Below are 17,608 nucleotides of genomic sequence, written 5' to 3'. Positions count from 1 at the left end.
AAAAAAGGTTCCTAAATTCCATGTTAAGTTCGGCCCCTCTGGTGCTTTTCACTCAATCATTGTCAAGTTTGAAATCGTCTTCTCTCCCCTAACTTCCAGAGATGGATCTGATGAGCCGCAGGAACCGACACATGAGCTCTTTGCAGGAGGAGAAGAGAGTGCTGCTGCTCAAAGTGCAGAGCCTGGAAAATGTTCAGAAAGGTGAACGCTGAAAGGTTATTATTGTGTTGGAGGATGTGGTTCTGAAAGGAAAAGAGAGAGATTTAAACTGCTGCACTTTTCACCCCAGCAACTGACAAGCTGACAGGTTTATTTGTCTGCAACACGCTTTACAAGCCCCTTTGTTTGTTTCATTCACTCAGGTTTTTCTGTTTGACAGAAATCAGAGCTCGACGCAAAAGGAGTAAGCCAGAAAAACAGCAGCAAAGTCAGCCATACAGTTGTAGGCAGTTGTACCGTATCTTTAGAGCAGATTGAGAACATTAATATGTTTCTGGCTCTATGGGCGGCTTTAATCTATATTAAAGGAGCGTTACTCACATATAGAGTATGCATTCTCAGCTGGAAGCTATCAATGTTCCAGAGAAGTGATTTTTGTGTATGATTTATTATTATTATTAAAGGGGCCGTATTATGTCTTTTTGAGGCTGTCCCTTTCCTGTAGTGTGTTCTATCGGTTTTTGTGCATGTAAATTGTCTGCAAAGGCTAAAATCCCAAAGTTAACATCTCTAAGTGGTTGACCAATCACAACAGAGCCAGCCAGCTAACCAATCAGAGCAGACTGGGCTCTGGTTTCAGACAGAGGGTGAAAAGAGGTGCTGCAGCACAGACAGTATGAGAAGAATAAAGAGCTTTTTGAACATTGAAGCATGGAGACATGTAGAGACACTACATACTGATATACACCTGAACATCAGCAGGAGAGGACTCTTTAAAGTAGAGACACTACATACTGATATACACCTGAACATCAGCAGGAGAGGACTCTTTAAAGTAGAGACACTACATACTGATATACACCTGAACATCAGCAGGAGAGGACTCTTTAAAGTAGAGACACTACATACTGATATACACCTGAACATCAGCAGGAGAGGACTCTTTAAAGTAAAGACACTACATACTGATATACACCTGAACATCAGCAGGAGAGGACTCTTTAAGTAGAGACACTACATACTGATATACACCTGAACATCAGCAGGAGAGGACTCTTTAAAGTAGAGACACTACATACTGATATACACCTGAACATCAGCAGGAGAGGACTCTTTAAAGTAGAGACACTACATACTGATATACACCTGAACATCAGCAGGAGAGGACTCTTTAAAGTAGAGACACTACATACTGATATACACCTGAAGATCAGCAGGAGAGGACTCTTTAAAGTAGAGACACTACATACTGATATACACCTGAACATCAGCAGGAGAGGACTCTTTAAAGTAAAGACACTACATACTGATATACACCTGAACATCAGCAGGAGAGGACTCTTTAAAGTAGAGACACTACATACTGATAAACACCTGAACATCAGCAGGAGAGGACTCTTTAAAGTAGAGACACTACATACTGATATACACCTGAACATCAGCAGGAGAGGACTCTTTAAAGTAGAGACACTACATACTGATATACACCTGAACATCAGCAGGAGAGGACTCTTTAAAGTAGAGACACTACATACTGATATACACCTGAACATCAGCAGGAGAGGACTCTTTAAAGTAGAGATACTACATACTGATATACACCTGAACATCAGCAGGAGAGGACTCTTTAAAGTAGAGACACTACATACTGATATACACCTGAACATCAGCAGGAGAGGACTCTTTAAAGTAGAGACACTACATACTGATATACACCTGAACATCAGCAGGAGAGGACTCTTTAAAGTAGAGACACTACATACTGATATACACCTGAACATCAGCAGGAGAGGACTCTTTAAAGTAGAGATACTACATACTGATATACACCTGAACATCAGCAGGAGAGGACTCTTTAAAGTAGAGACACTACATACTGATATACACCTGAACATCAGCAGGGGAGGACTCTTTAAAGTAGAGACACTACATACTGATATACACCTGAACATCAGCAGGGGAGGACTCTTTAAAGTAGAGACACTACATACTGATATACACCTGAACATCAGCAGGGGAGGACTCTTTAAAGTAGAGACACTACATACTGATATACACCTGAACATCAGCAGGAGAGGACTCTTTAAAGTAGAGACACTACATACTGATATACACCTGAACATCAGCAGGAGAGGACTCTTTAAAGTAGAGACACTACATACTGATATACACCTGAACATCAGCAGGAGAGGACTCTTTAAAGTAGAGACACTACATACTGATATACACCTGAACATCAGCAGGGGAGGACTCTTTAAAGTAGAGACACTACATACTGATATACACCTGAACATCAGCAGGGGAGGACTCTTTAAAGTAGAGACACTACATACTGATATACACCTGAACATCAGCAGGGGAGGACTCTTTAAAGTAGAGACACTACATACTGATATACACCTGAACATCAGCAGGAGAGGACTCTTTAAAGTAGAGACACTACATACTGATATACACCTGAACATCAGCAGGAGAGGACTCTTTAAAGTAGAGACACTACATACTGATATACACCTGAACATCAGCAGGAGAGGACTCTTTAAAGTAGAGACACTACATACTGATAAACACCTGATAAAGACCATATATCCTCTTTTCCTGCAGAGCTGGACCTCCAGCTGAGTGAAGCTGAAGCGATGACGGAGTCTCTGAGAGCCGAGGGTCTGTTTGTCAGTCAGAAGCCTCTCACTGACAGCACCTGTCTCAGGTGAGTTGCATCCATTATGTCAAAGAAAAATAATCCATATGAGACTCAAACGAGTGAACAGCTCTAGGGAAATGAAAATGAAACACTGAGGATTAAAATGGAACAAAACAAAATGTAAACACAGCAGTACGCCGTTTAGCATCTCATCCAAAAATGTAATTCACAGGGGCTTCCGGATATTTAAAATATTCCTGGCTGAGCAGATGGGATGTTTAATTAGTTTTAGAGGCCTGTCTGTACACAACAACTGAAATCCTCTTCTCACAAGGGTTTCTTTAACATCACTGACTGAAATGAAGTATACGCACTATTAGAGCCTGCTGGCTCTCACGGAACCGACTCACTCCCCTTGTGTGTAAGCACAGCTCTCAACGTGCCCAGACTTGGAGTGATTTTCACCTCTTTTAATACTTTCCGCCTCGTTCTGAAAGAAAGAAGTGAAATGTTTCAACGTGACGGCCGTCTTGGTGTGTGGTGCGAGACGGGAGATGTAGTTCATTGAGCGTTACTTCAGTTTTACGACACATTTAAATACTTTTGACTTGCAAAATTATCATTTAAATAAAAAGATAATCTTTCTCTCCCCATTGATCCAAAAATAAGGTCCCATGGAGCTCCAGAAAGGAAAGGGAGGGACTTCGCCTCTCTATAATGTTAAAAAGTAATCTACTTTTTCTTTAATGAATTTTTTAAGAATTCTTTTTTTTACGATTTTAGTGCCTTTATTCCGGAGAGGGTGTTAAATTGAGAGATAGAGGGAAAGACATTGCCTGAAAACTTCGGCGGGCTCGGGTTTCGAACCCACCTACTAGCTACTGCAGTGACAACTCCTGTCATTGATTGCATCTCTGCGTGAATGATTCGATCATTTCACCTAATTTCCGGGAATTTTCAAAGATGGAAACTTTCAATGGGAATTAACGGGAATTTATGGGAATAAACTGGGAATTTTGTAAATTGAAGGTTGGCTCTTGATAAGGAATTTATAGATATATTTTTTAATCTGTTGAAATGTCATGTTTTTTTGTTTAATTTTGCATAGAATATTTCCGAAATTCCCCAGCTTAACTTCCCATGGAAACTTTCCGGAAATGTACCGGAAATGTTCCGCCCCTTTGCAACCCTATTCACATGTACGCCTCCTGAGTTCTGAACATGCCATTTAGATCTATAAAGGCCTTGGGTCTATGTTGTTTGGTTTCATTAAACACAATAAATGCGCTCCACTGTGCTGTTGTAGTATTTACTGTATCTGAAGCTCTTAATATGATTGCTCATATTTCAAGCCATCTTTTTCCCGGCCCCTTGCTTTGGATCATTTTCATCAACCGGCCCCATTCCAAACTAATTGAATAGCCCTGATCCAAACCATCGGAGGCTAAGCAACTCTTCAAACTGTAAGTAATACAAAGGAAAGGAAAAGAGTTAAAACATGTCCGTTTAAGGCGTCTAATGGCTTGATAGATAAACAAGGAAGGAAGCCACGACGACACGCACTTTTAGCTGAAGCCACAGCTGTGTGATGCTCAAAACACTTGCAAAGGACCAGAGGAGAATCAGTGTTACCGACACAGCAGTCTGCGCGCTCATTAGATAGGTGTTATTTACTAAGAGCTAACCCGAGTCAGACTGAGAGAAAGTGCTGAATGGAGCGGCTCTGCTGTGGTCCTCGCGCTGGCTGCTGTCCAACTGGAAGTGTAAATAACAGCATTAAGACCATTTGGCTTGATTAAGGCTTTGATGTGTAATGTGTTTCATTCAAGTGGGAAGACATAAACAGACGGATGTGATGGATGGAGGGAGGAGAAAGGAATGAGCGGCAGAGAGTTGAGCTTTTAGATTGAAATCATTCATTTCCCCCCCGGATTAATAAAGTATGCTGATTGATTGATTTCAAATATTCAGATGCGTGGAAGTCACAATATTCAAAAGTGCTGCAACTAACAAAATGTTTTTTTGTTTACCAAATGATTTTGTCTATTACTTTTTGGAATCATTCCCGAATATATATATTTTTTAAATCCTGAGGAAATGTGGTTTTGTTACAGTTGCCTCACTTTCGAATATCTGTCCTTAGACCCTCTGTCCTTAGACCCTCTGTCCTTAGACCCTCTGTCCTTTGACCCTCTGTCCTTAGACCCTCTGTCCTTAGACCCTCTGTCCTTTGACCCTCTGTCCTTAGACCCTCTGTCCTTTGACCCTCTGTCCTTTGACCCTCTGTCCTTTGACCCTCTGTCCTTAGACCCTCTGTCCTTAGACCCTCTGTCCTTTGACCCTCTGTCCTTAGACCCTCTGTCCTTAGACCCTCTGTCCTTAGACCCTCTGTCCTTTAACCCTCTGTCCTTAGACCCTCTGTCCTTTGACCCTCTGTCCTTAGACCCTCTGTCCTTAGACCCTCTGTCCTTATACCCTCTGTCCTTTGACCCTCTGTCCTTAGACCCTCTGTCCTTAGACCCTCTGTCCTTAGACCCTCACATCGTACAAGGAAACACTTCCAGAGAAAACCCACAGTTTAAAGGGAACATGGGAGAAACCTCAGGGAGAGCAACAGAGGAGGGATCCCTCTCCCAGGACGGACAGACGTGCAATAGATGCCGTGTGTAAATCAAAGAGATAATACATTTGCAACATAGGTAGTCCAGATGTTTGCAATGCATGTGTCTGTAATAAGAAGATGAATCCACGAGGATGTCAGCTACAATCCTGTGGAGCCATCAGGGAAGCAGCATGACGAGAGTCAGGCAGGACCGCAGAGACAGGTTCAGCCACGACTCGAAGTCCAGGACTCAGATCCAGAACTCAGGATAGATATAATATGAATACAAATATTGAAATAACTAAGTATAATTACAAATGTCCAATAAAGATAATTTTTTTTTGACTTAATTAAGGCTTTGATGTGTAATGCGTTTCATTCAGTCAACAAGTGGGAAGACATAAACACAGACTAATGTGATTGGTGAAGGGAGGAGAAAGGAATGAGGGGCAGAGGGTTGAGCTTTTATATTCACATATATATTATATTATATGCATATTGTTTCATGAGATCTTTTGATATTGCACGAGTTGTATTTCCTGGTTTTATTGGCTTTGCATATGACCCTGTGATATTGCGACAATCCAGCTGTTGTGCAGAGTCTCTTAGCATTTCATTTATTTATTCACAAGGCACCAAAATAAGCTATAGGAAGCTAGAGACAATAAAAAGACAAGTGTTGCTTGAGGCGCTTTTTAACGACAGACAAATACATTTCTTAGCCTGATTAAAATAATTCTCATACTCCTAAAACCTTTCTGTTAACCCCTCCTAATATATATATATTGCGTCCTTGGGCAAGACACTTCACCTGAACTTGCTCCTGTGGGTATTGTCCACAGTGGTGACCATTGCATGTATGATATGTGTAATGTGTATTTGTAAAGCGCTTTGAGCATCTGGAAAAGCGCTATAATAAATGTATGGAATTATTATATGCACTAATTCATTCTGGTTATTTGTCAAACGATCAGTATCTGTGGAGAAGAGCAGCTTACAGCATATTTTTCACATTATTTAGTCACAAATCCTGACGGTTTGAGTTGAAACTAGTTTATTAAATGGCTGTAAATCTATTTTCGAAGCTGCAACTAAGACTGTTGCGAGCGAACGCTGATTTCTAAGCAATTTAGAAATTAAGGTCAATATAATTACCTTTTCAACCTTTGTGTGCAAAAACTGAACTTGTAAAGGCACGTGTCTGCTCATCACAGTGGACTATTAACTAATGGTAGAATATGAATGAAGGATGTCCAACGTGTTTCTCCACAAAGAGACTTCCTTTATTTAATGAAAGACCGGAGATCAATAGTGTTCCAGGAAGGAAGGGTCATTGTTATTACTGATGCCTCTACTTTGGATAATGTCTTCTATTCAATACCAGAAGATAAGTGATTAACATTCCCCAAACCTGATGAGGTTTAGACAGCTAGTTTTTAAAGAGTCCTCCTGCTGATGTTCAGGTGTATATCAGTATGTAGTGTCTCTACTTTAAAGAGTCCTCTCCTGTTGATGTTCAGGTGTATATCAGTATGTAGTGTCTCTACTTTAAAGAGTCCTCTCCTGCTGATGTTCAGGTGTATATCAGTATGTAGTGTATCTACTTTAAAGAGTCCTCTCTTGCTGATGTTCAGGTGTATATCAGTATGTAGTGTCTCTACTTTAAAGAGTCCTCTCCTGCTGTTGTTCAGGTGTATATCAGTATGTAGTGTCTCTACTTTAAAGAGTCCTCTCCTGCTGATGTTCAGGTGTATATCAGTAGGTAGTGTCTCTACTTTAAAGAGTCCTCTCTTGCTGATGTTCAGGTGTATATCAGTATGTAGTGTCTCTACTTTAAAGAGTCCTCTCCTGCTGTTGTTCAGGTGTATATCAGTATGTAGTGTCTCTACTTTAAAGAGTCCTCTCCTGCTGATGTTCAGGTGTATATCAGTAGGTAGTGTCTCTACTTTAAAGAGTCCTCTCTTGCTGATGTTCAGGTGTATATCAGTATGTAGTGTCTCTACTTTAAAGAGTCCTCTCCTGCTGATATTCAGGTGTATATCAGTATGTATTGTCTCTACTTTAAAGAGTCCTCTCTTGCTGATGTTCAGGTATATATCAGTATGTAGTGTCTCTACTTTAAAGAGTCCTCTCCTGCTGTTGTTCAGGTGTATATCAGTATGTAGTGTCTCTACTTTAAAGAGTCCTCTCATGCTGATGTTCAGGTGTATATCAGTAGGTAGTGTCTCTACTTTAAAGAGTCCTCTCCTGCTGTTGTTCAGGTGTATATCAGTATGTAGTGTCTCTACTTTAAAGAGTCCTCTCCTGCTGATGTTCAGGTGTATATCAGTAGGTAGTGTCTCTACTTTAAAGAGTCCTCTCCTGCTGATGTTCAGGTGTATATCAGTATGTAGTGTCTCTACTTTAAAGAGTCCTCTCCTGCTGATGTTCAGGTGTATATCAGTATGTAGTGTCTCTACTTTAAAGAGTCCTCTCCTGCTGATGTTCAGGTGTATATCAGTATGTAGTGTCTCTACTTTAAAGAGTCCTCTCCTGCTGATGTTTAGGTGTATATCAGTATGTAGTGTCTCTACTTTAAAGAGTCCTCTCCTGCTGATGTTCAGGTGTATATCAGTAGGTAGTGTCTCTACTTTAAAGAGTCCTCTCCTGCTGTTGTTCAGGTGTATATCAGTATGTAGTGTCTCTACTTTAAAGAGTCCTCTCCTGCTGATGTTCAGGTGTATATCAGTAGGTAGTGTCTCTACTTTAAAGAGTCCTCTCCTGCTGATGTTCAGGTGTATATCAGTATGTAGTGTCTCTACTTTAAAGAGTCCTCTCCTGCTGATGTTCAGGTGTATATCAGTATGTAGTGTCTCTACTTTAAAGAGTCCTCTCCTGTTGATGTTCAGGTGTATATCAGTATGTAGTGTCTCTACTTTAAAGAGTCCTCTCCTGCTGATGTTCAGGTGTATATCAGTATGTAGTGTATCTACTTTAAAGAGTCCTCTCTTGCTGATGTTCAGGTGTATATCAGTATGTAGTGTCTCTACTTTAAAGAGTCCTCTCCTGCTGTTGTTCAGGTGTATATCAGTATGTAGTGTCTCTACTTTAAAGAGTCCTCTCCTGCTGATGTTCAGGTGTATATCAGTAGGTAGTGTCTCTACTTTAAAGAGTCCTCTCTTGCTGATGTTCAGGTGTATATCAGTATGTAGTGTCTCTACTTTAAAGAGTCCTCTCCTGCTGTTGTTCAGGTGTATATCAGTATGTAGTGTCTCTACTTTAAAGAGTCCTCTCCTGCTGATGTTCAGGTGTATATCAGTAGGTAGTGTCTCTACTTTAAAGAGTCCTCTCTTGCTGATGTTCAGGTGTATATCAGTATGTAGTGTCTCTACTTTAAAGAGTCCTCTCCTGCTGATATTCAGGTGTATATCAGTATGTATTGTCTCTACTTTAAAGAGTCCTCTCTTGCTGATGTTCAGGTATATATCAGTATGTAGTGTCTCTACTTTAAAGAGTCCTCTCCTGCTGTTGTTCAGGTGTATATCAGTATGTAGTGTCTCTACTTTAAAGAGTCCTCTCATGCTGATGTTCAGGTGTATATCAGTAGGTAGTGTCTCTACTTTAAAGAGTCCTCTCCTGCTGTTGTTCAGGTGTATATCAGTATGTAGTGTCTCTACTTTAAAGAGTCCTCTCCTGCTGATGTTCAGGTGTATATCAGTAGGTAGTGTCTCTACTTTAAAGAGTCCTCTCCTGCTGATGTTCAGGTGTATATCAGTATGTAGTGTCTCTACTTTAAAGAGTCCTCTCCTGCTGATGTTCAGGTGTATATCAGTATGTAGTGTCTCTACTTTAAAGAGTCCTCTCCTGCTGATGTTCAGGTGTATATCAGTATGTAGTGTCTCTACTTTAAAGAGTCCTCTCCTGCTGATGTTAGGTGTATATCAGTATGTAGTGTCTCTACTTTAAAGAGTCCTCTCCTGCTGATGTTCAGGTGTATATCAGTAGGTAGTGTCTCTACTTTAAAGAGTCCTCTCCTGCTGTTGTTCAGGTGTATATCAGTATGTAGTGTCTCTACTTTAAAGAGTCCTCTCCTGCTGATGTTCAGGTGTATATCAGTAGGTAGTGTCTCTACTTTAAAGAGTCCTCTCCTGCTGATGTTCAGGTGTATATCAGTATGTAGTGTCTCTACTTTAAAGAGTCCTCTCCTGCTGATGTTCAGGTGTATATCAGTATGTAGTGTCTCTACTTTAAAGAGTCCTCTCCTGCTGATGTTCAGGTGTATATCAGTATGTAGTGTCTCTACTTTAAAGAGTCCTCTCCTGCTGATGTTTAGGTGTATATCAGTATGTAGTGTCTCTACTTTAAAGAGTCCTCTCCTGCTGATGTTCAGGTGTATATCAGTATGTAGTGTCTCTACTTTAAAGAGTCCTCTCCTGCTGATGTTCAGGTGTATATCAGTAGGTAGTGTCTCTACTTTAAAGAGTCCTCTCCTGCTGTTGTTCAGGTGTATATCAGTATGTAGTGTCTCTACTTTAAAGAGTCCTCTCCTGCTGATGTTCAGGTGTATATCAGTAGGTAGTGTCTCTACTTTAAAGAGTCCTCTCCTGCTGATGTTCAGGTGTATATCAGTATGTAGTGTCTCTACTTTAAAGAGTCCTCTCCTGCTGATGTTCAGGTGTATATCAGTATGTAGTGTCTCTACTTTAAAGAGTCCTCTCCTGCTGATGTTCAGGTGTATATCAGTATGTAGTGTCTCTACTTTAAAGAGTCCTCTCCTGCTGATGTTCAGGTGTATATCAGTATGTAGTGTCTCTACTTTAAGAGTCCTCTCCTGCTGATGTTCAGGTGTATATCAGTATGTAGTGTCTCTACTTTAAAGAGTCCTCTCCTGCTGATGTTCAGGTGTATATCAGTAGGTAGCGTCTCTACTTTAAAGAGTCCTCTCCTGCTGATGTTCAGGTGTATATCAGTATGTAGTGTCTCTACTTTAAAGAGTCCTCTCCTGCTGATGTTCAGGTGTATATCAGTGTGTAGTGTCTCTACTTTAAAGAGTCCTCTCCTGCTGATGTTCAGGTGTATATCAGTATGTAGTGTCTCTACTTTAAAGAGTCCTCTCCTGCTGATGTTCAGGTGTATATCAGTATGTAGCGTCTCTACTTTAAAGAGTCCTCTCCTGCTGATGTTCAGGTGTATATCAGTATGTAGTGTCTCTACTTTAAAGAGTCCTCTCCTGCTGATGTTCAGGTGTATATTCAAGCAATAGCTCACGACAGGCCGTGGTATATGTATTCAATGTTCTATAGATATAGCAATCACCTCTATATCTTGAACTCTTGAATCCATGGTAATCGCGTCTTAAAAATCTATATTATTGAGAAACCCCTTTTCTTACATCAGTAAACTCTCCTCATCAAATCAAATCAAACTGTATTTGTAATGCCCAATATCACACAACACGTTAGTGGGCTTTACAGATAAAAAACAAACATTGTATATGATGGCGTTACAGCAAAATGAGAAGACAAGATAGTATAATCTTTCTCGTTCTCCGGCCTTTCCTTCCTCCCCACGTTCTGCTCATGTCTCTCCTCTGAGTTTCCTCCCCTAGCATCGCCCTAAATCATGCATGTTGGAAGCATGTCGTGCTCATCCTTCAGCTTCATTAAACATACGAGGTCCTTCATTACTGGCGGGCTTATTAGCCTGAGGAAGTGCTGAGGAAGAGTCTTCTGAGGGAGGGCGTCCTCTCACTCATTCTTATGATCATCCATTCTGAGCCGAAGCCATCAATCCCGTCTGCAGCCTCCCTTTAAAACGCATATTTAACTCTGCGCTTATTGATTGTTTGAAATTGAATGCGTGTCAATTTGAGCGAGTGCTACAGTCATTTAAAAAGTGTTCAGTGTGCAAAACAGGCAGAGCATCATTCACTGTCGCACAGCACAGAGAGAGACACCTGGAATATCCTCTCGCTGTGCCTGATTTAGGAGTTGTATGTATTTTCCGATGTGTCGGATGTTCCTCATTGATATATTACTGCTGCATTAGTCCTGAAGGCTCATTTGAGGATGTCTTTGCTCTGCAGAAATGTGATATTAAACGGCAGCAACCACTGATATCCAGAAAGCTGGGTGTCTTTCGGTTGGAAACATCATTCTGCTCGCCTTTTAAGATAAGATGTATTTTATTAATCCCAAATTTGGGAAAAAACACGTTTTGTTGCAGCATCATAAAACAAAACAAGGCATTGTACAATTTAAAATATTAGAAATACACAATTCTACAATAGAAACATCTCAAAATAGAAATAAACCAGCATTCGAGAGTAAGACTCATCATATTCAGATGACCGTGGAGATGACAAATCAATAAATTGCCAAATAAAAACACATTGTAATCTGATCTTCCACAGAGAAGTGTGATGTTTTAAAACGGTGCTTTGTGTTTGTGTTCAAACTGAAAATGCAATGCTGTGTTATTGTTTCATTAACTTCCAATAAAAGAGATATAGAGGTATCTTGTCTCGGTATAGATCCTTCCAACACCTGGCAGAACCGTACAATCACAGCCAAGAGATCAAATATATGTTTTAGTTTTTCAATAAAAGCAATCTCGACTGAGTATTCAATTGCATGTTTTTTTTATAAAGTATAGTGTGAGAGCAGACAATGTTAAAAATAGTTTTTAGTTCGTGGAAAAGGATATTTTCTTTTGTGGTGTGGCAAAGAAAAGTGTCCTCTATAGCTGTTTCACATGGCTTTTGTTAATTATCTGGTTCAGTCCTTGTTTATTTAAGAATGAAACAGGTATGATATGCATTTGAAATAGGATATCTAGAGGAGATATTGTTCCCTAAGTACCGACTAGCTGGTGTGTCACAAAGGTTACATAAAGATGTTTGAAGAAGGATGAACAAGTGTTAGCCAAACATCATCAAGTCTCTACTTCCTGTGAGCTTTCAGTAACTTGTATCGTACAACAAATCATTGTGAACATTAACGGTCAAACAACTCGCCTGATGTGGGAGTTTTTCTAAGGCCCCGTCCACACGGAGACGAAACCGATTTTGAACCGAAGTCGATTTAAAAAAAGTCTTCCGTCCACACGGAATCGGCTCAAGAAACTTGTCCGTCCACACGAAACCGCTCGAAACCGCTGGAGACGCTGTAGTACATATGCCGGGCCTGTAAGTGTACTTCCATCACAAAATACACCAAAAGCACAGAAGAACAGACCCCCCGAACATTGCTGCTGGTTGTGGTAGAGGAGCAGTAGATTTGCACTCAAATCTGTATCATGGTCAGTAGCATCTGGAGCACGAACGCAACCCTGTGATTCGCCATTGTTGTTGTTGTTGGCGAAACGCATCAGCAATGACGCAGGTGACGCGGGGGTGAGCAGGAGAGGTGGCGGGAGGCGGGGCTATTGCGTCATTGATTCAGGAAAAGGTCGTAGAGGGCGTACACACGGAGCCGCAAGCGTGTCGTCTCCAGACTTACCCACTTTGGGAGCCGGTTTCAAAGTGTATCGGTTTCGGGCTCCGAAGCCGCGGCTCCGTTTCGGCCTTGTCTATACGATAGAGAACTTTGGCGGATACAACTGAAATCGTCTCCGTGTGGACGGGGCCTAAATGTCTAAATAATCTAAAGAGTATTTCCAGTTGTGTTGATTTAGTCCATGTAAACAAAGGTGTGAATTCCTGCTGTTTACATCTGAAAACATCAAAAAAGTCATGTACATTTTCAGGGAAATGTGTTGATATAAAACCCAACACTTAGTTTATTCTACTAAGTTGGGATACTGTATATTGTGCATGAGCTTCTTTCCTTTGTTTCCTTAAGCCACATTTAAAACAGACATTTCAAATGCGTTATCTTTCAATTTGTTAGTTTTACTCAAAGTTATTACGACATGTTTGGTTTCTGAAGCTGCATTGATATTATGGGACTCGTGGTTAATCAAAAAAATATATATTTCACACACATTCAAATAAGGAAATAGGCCTTTACAAGAGTCGAACGAAAGGCACAACTCAAATAAGATGATAATCACATTTAGATGGTCTTTCTTTCTATGATGTTGTACATCATATCATTTAAAGTTAATAAACGGTGTATTTGTGGTGTCTTCCACACAGGTTGCCTATAACTGTGTCTCATAAATGCTTGCACCATGGGATTTGTAGTCTTTTATATTCCCTTGACTCCACTGCTCAAAACTAGGTGACAATATGTGTCACAAAACCCCTCCAAAAACTGTCTTTAACAATGTTCTGTCACTATCAAGATGAACGTCAATGTGAACAATAGGTTTCAGTTGTGTGTAATTGTTGGGGTGAAGCACAAAAGCAAGGTTACTCCTAAGATAGTGATTAAATGAACGTTGTCTTTGTGGTGTCTTCCCAGGGAGTCCGCGGGGTTATTAAAAGTTGATAAATCAATTTAGCGAAAATGAAGGCTATTAAAGTATTAAACGGCATTTTCCAAGGTGTTACATTTTGTAGCTTGTTTTCAATAAGTATATAAATGGTCCAGAGAGGTTGTGTTCTACAGTCCGCCTGAATGTAATCATGGCGTAGGTGTGTGGTGTGATTCTGTGGAGTTTATTGATGGCATCCCGTTGGGTTTGACGTCATCTGAAGGTCCGTTTACGCCGGTTGTTAAACAACATCGTTATGGGGAAATGCAAGACTGCGTCCAAATGGTTGGACGATAAGGAGGAAGGACAATCAATGCTGTATACAGTCAATGTGAGGTGAAGTGTGTCGCCAAGGTAACCGGTTAAAACTCAAAGTGGCGATGAGGTCTTAAAATGTATGGAAAGGGTCTTTAAAAAGGTCTTACATTTGACTTCAGGATTCCTGCATAGACCCTGCTTCCACACATGTCTCTTAAAGGCACCATGGGATTTGTAGTCTTTTATATTCCCTTGACTACAGAGATCAACACTGTGACAATATTTGGCCTTGTCACAAAAACAAACTGGCATTCTGTCACGATCAACATGAATACCAACGTGCAAGATACAGTAGGTTTCAGTGTAATTTAAATGTTTTCTTGTCAGTGGTAAAACACAAAAGCACTCGTATAGTGAAGCAAAGAAAACGCATCAATACGTAGAAACACAACTGCTGATGCTTTCTTTAAACTTGCATTTCATGTTTATTTGTATTTCTTTCTTTCCTCTCCAGCGCTCCTTCACTTGCTCACATGTGTTTCATTTGTTTAGGCTGAGGCAGGAGCTGGAGATGCATAAAGAAGGAGAGCCGGAGCTTCTGAGAGAGACTCTACGATCAGAGATACACTTCCTGAAGTCGGTAAGAAAGCCTCTCCACAAAGCTTATAGAAAAACGGTTTAATCATGGACAAAGTTATTCACATGCTCCCAGAATCACACAGCATTATGTGCATGTCACACCACGGCAGATAACTATCTTTCAAGCACATGCGTAGCACATCATTTTGAAATACACACTATGGGAAAAGGAAGTTCAGAACTCATTCATATTCATCCTATTTCTTCTCTCCTTTGTTGGGTTTTTTTCTTTCAGCAGAAGCTGGACAGCAGCCAGGAGAGCGAGCCGCGATGAGGATGATACAGGTTATATTGGTTCTTCTGGTAAAAACAAACATGAATATGAATAGACAGGAGTTAAGGGAAGACAGAGGACAGGAAGGAACAAACACAGAGATAATAAACCGTAATAAGTTACATGAAAAGAGCAAATTCCTTTCTGTGCATGACCTCAGGGTTGAAACCGGTTTCTTTTCCAAGCTTATATACAATGTGCCGATCTGTTTATACCTTTGCTTCAGTCATAAATATTCCTTTTTACATGTTATTTATTGGAACATGACTAACAAATACATAAGGGAGGTATTCACAAAGTGGTGGTGTACTGCCCTCTAGTGGACAAAGTGCAACATTGCTATACACACTGGATTTAAATAGCATCAACATTGAATTTAATCCAAAATAGCATGATAGGAAAAGGCAACCAACATTATACTTTCTGATTCATTTAATGAAATAACTGATATGGTATTTAGGGTAAAAAAACCTTTAAAATATGCTGTAAAATTAAAGCCAACACTATTTTTTGACTTTCAATCAATAATCTGGCTAGAGAAGTTAACACTTTAAAGGGGACCTATCATCCAAAATGCACTCTTTGATGTCTCTTATACATCAATGTGTCCCCGGTGTGTCGGGGAACTCACGCAGCGTCAGGAAATAAAACCCTCTCTCTTTTCCTCCGTACTAAAATCTCTAAAAATGGGGAACAACGGAGCTGATCCAGATTTGCGTCCGATATGACGTAATATCTGAAATGTGGACCCACGGGCCAATCAGAAACGTTGCTATCAGAAACAATGCCCGACTGTTTTGGACGTAATATGGTCGGTGTTTACATTAGCATGCTAACACTCAGAGCTAACCTGTACTGGAGAGCATGTGTGTGAAGAAGCAGGAAGTAAAAAGGAACTCACCTTGTGGTATAACCGGCAAGAGAGAAAGCCTTTGAGCTCCAAACTGTTTCAGAGAGAATCCTTGATATCCATGATATGGCGTTTCATCACGGCAGCATTTAGTTTAGACGGTAGCTGCCGGGTCCCGCATGAGCTCAGACCCCTGCTTTTTATTTTGTATCAATTTTAACGCTTTCCCTATTCGGCACACAAAACAAAAACATGTTACAACCATATTCTGCTTCAAGACCAGTCCATTAACAAGGACACATGAGGTGAGGTAAAGGGCAGCATGCTCCAAACAAATCACAAAACATGTTATAGTTATAGCAAATTTAACAAATGCTGTGATAGGGAACACAGGGATTTTGGCCTTTGCAGACCGTTAACATGCACACACACCTATATAACACACCCCAAAATTAGTCTGTTGTAACATTATAGAAACACACAAAATACTTATTTATCTAATTAGTTATCACCGCAATAAACCGTATTTCATTTGATCTTACTGTACAATATTTAATTATACATTCTGTTCTTGTATATCATATTCTATTTAAGTGTATATAGACTTCTTGCACTATTTTTTATGTGTATATGGCAATAAAACCTTTGAATCTTTGACGTTGATGTGTCTGTCTAAAGGTAGTTGTGTGACATTACAGTTTACCTCAGTCCACACACAGTTATTTCAGTAATTGATGATTAGGCTGTCGACAGCAGAGGGTCATTTTCCCTCTGATTAGAGTGACTCCTAATAGAATCATGTGGGATGTCAATGGCTGCTTAATGAGATCCTGCAGCTTCAGTTTGACAGTTTGACCTTGACCTCGTTGAGCTGCGCCTGCAAGTGTTAGCAGAAACTGAGGGCAGACCATTTGGCAGAGTGGTTAACCTCAGTTCAACTTGTCTTTCCATAAAGCACGTAAATAATGAGTGACTGTCAGTGAAATGAAGTCTAGCAGAAAGATGGGAAGATGGCGACCAGACAATTGCAGGTGTAATTGTCCTGTTTATGTTTATTAAGGATCCCCAGTAGCTTTTGCTCTTGACAAAAGCTACTCTTCCTGGGGTCCGACACTTAAAACAATACAACAATAATACTACAATTCTGTTCTGTAGTTGTATATCAATGATAGTGCAGCCGTTAATCTGTAGGGAGCCTCACCTTTTATCCTTTAAGTCTTCTTGTTTGAGTACTGTTGTGATCTGATATAGAATGGCCTGAACATTATTTAGAATTTTACACTTTTCTGGTCCCTACGTCTTCCACTCAAGTGTTTTTTTTAATGTGTTTTTGGTTGAAATAAGGTCTGTGTTAACACAAGCTGAATAGATTTTAGTTCTACCACATATACCACAAATACGTCAGAAAATACCCCATTGGTGGATTTAAAACGCGGCGGTTGCTAAGAAGAGTCTAAATCTGACGACTAAACGTCATAACACCCAACATTAGCCGCCTTTAGCTTAGGGGTGGTGATGTGAAGTCATGTGACCGTGCTGTAGTTCATTTATAGCCCAACGTTAGCTTTTTACTTCAGAAATCATAATGTGGAGATTAAACCTACCTACAATTAAAAGTATCATACACTTTTGTTTGCCACTGATCAACAATATACTGAAACTCAAAAATGCAGTTCCTTTATAGCCCAACATTAGCCGCCTTTAGCTTAGCGGTGGTGACGTGAAGTCATGTGACCGTGCTGTAGTTCCTTTATAGCCCAACATTAGCCACCTTTAGCTTAGCGGTGG

At 40.3% G+C, this 17,608-nt stretch overlaps 1 protein-coding gene and 1 long non-coding RNA gene across 3 annotated transcripts; one reads left to right on the top strand and one right to left on the bottom strand.

Annotated features, from left to right (window-relative positions):
* Nucleotides 1–99: 99 nt before the first annotated feature.
* ccdc172 (coiled-coil domain containing 172) lies at nt 100–15,647 on the top strand (the record flags this gene model as incomplete). Of its 2 annotated transcripts, none has more annotated exon segments than XM_034226209.1 (4): nt 100–201; nt 2,764–2,866; nt 14,610–14,697; nt 14,935–15,647. In XM_034226209.1, coding segments are annotated over 4 exon segments (329 nt in total), but the record flags the coding sequence as incomplete, so codon positions are not given.
* On the bottom strand, nt 14,721–17,603 carry LOC117552635. Its single transcript, XR_004570005.1, has 2 exons — nt 15,872–17,603; nt 14,721–14,996 (listed from the first exon to the last, which is right to left on the bottom strand). It is a non-coding gene; the product is annotated as an uncharacterized LOC117552635 (long non-coding RNA).
* Between the last annotated feature and the right edge of the window lie 5 nt (nt 17,604–17,608).

This window comes from Gymnodraco acuticeps, unplaced genomic scaffold (genome assembly GCF_902827175.1).
Source record: "Gymnodraco acuticeps unplaced genomic scaffold, fGymAcu1.1, whole genome shotgun sequence".
NCBI classification, from domain to species: Eukaryota; Metazoa; Chordata; class Actinopteri; order Perciformes; family Bathydraconidae; genus Gymnodraco; species Gymnodraco acuticeps.
The sequence above is the reverse complement of the archived record's forward strand: the minus strand, read 5'-3'. Positions and strand labels throughout refer to the sequence as shown.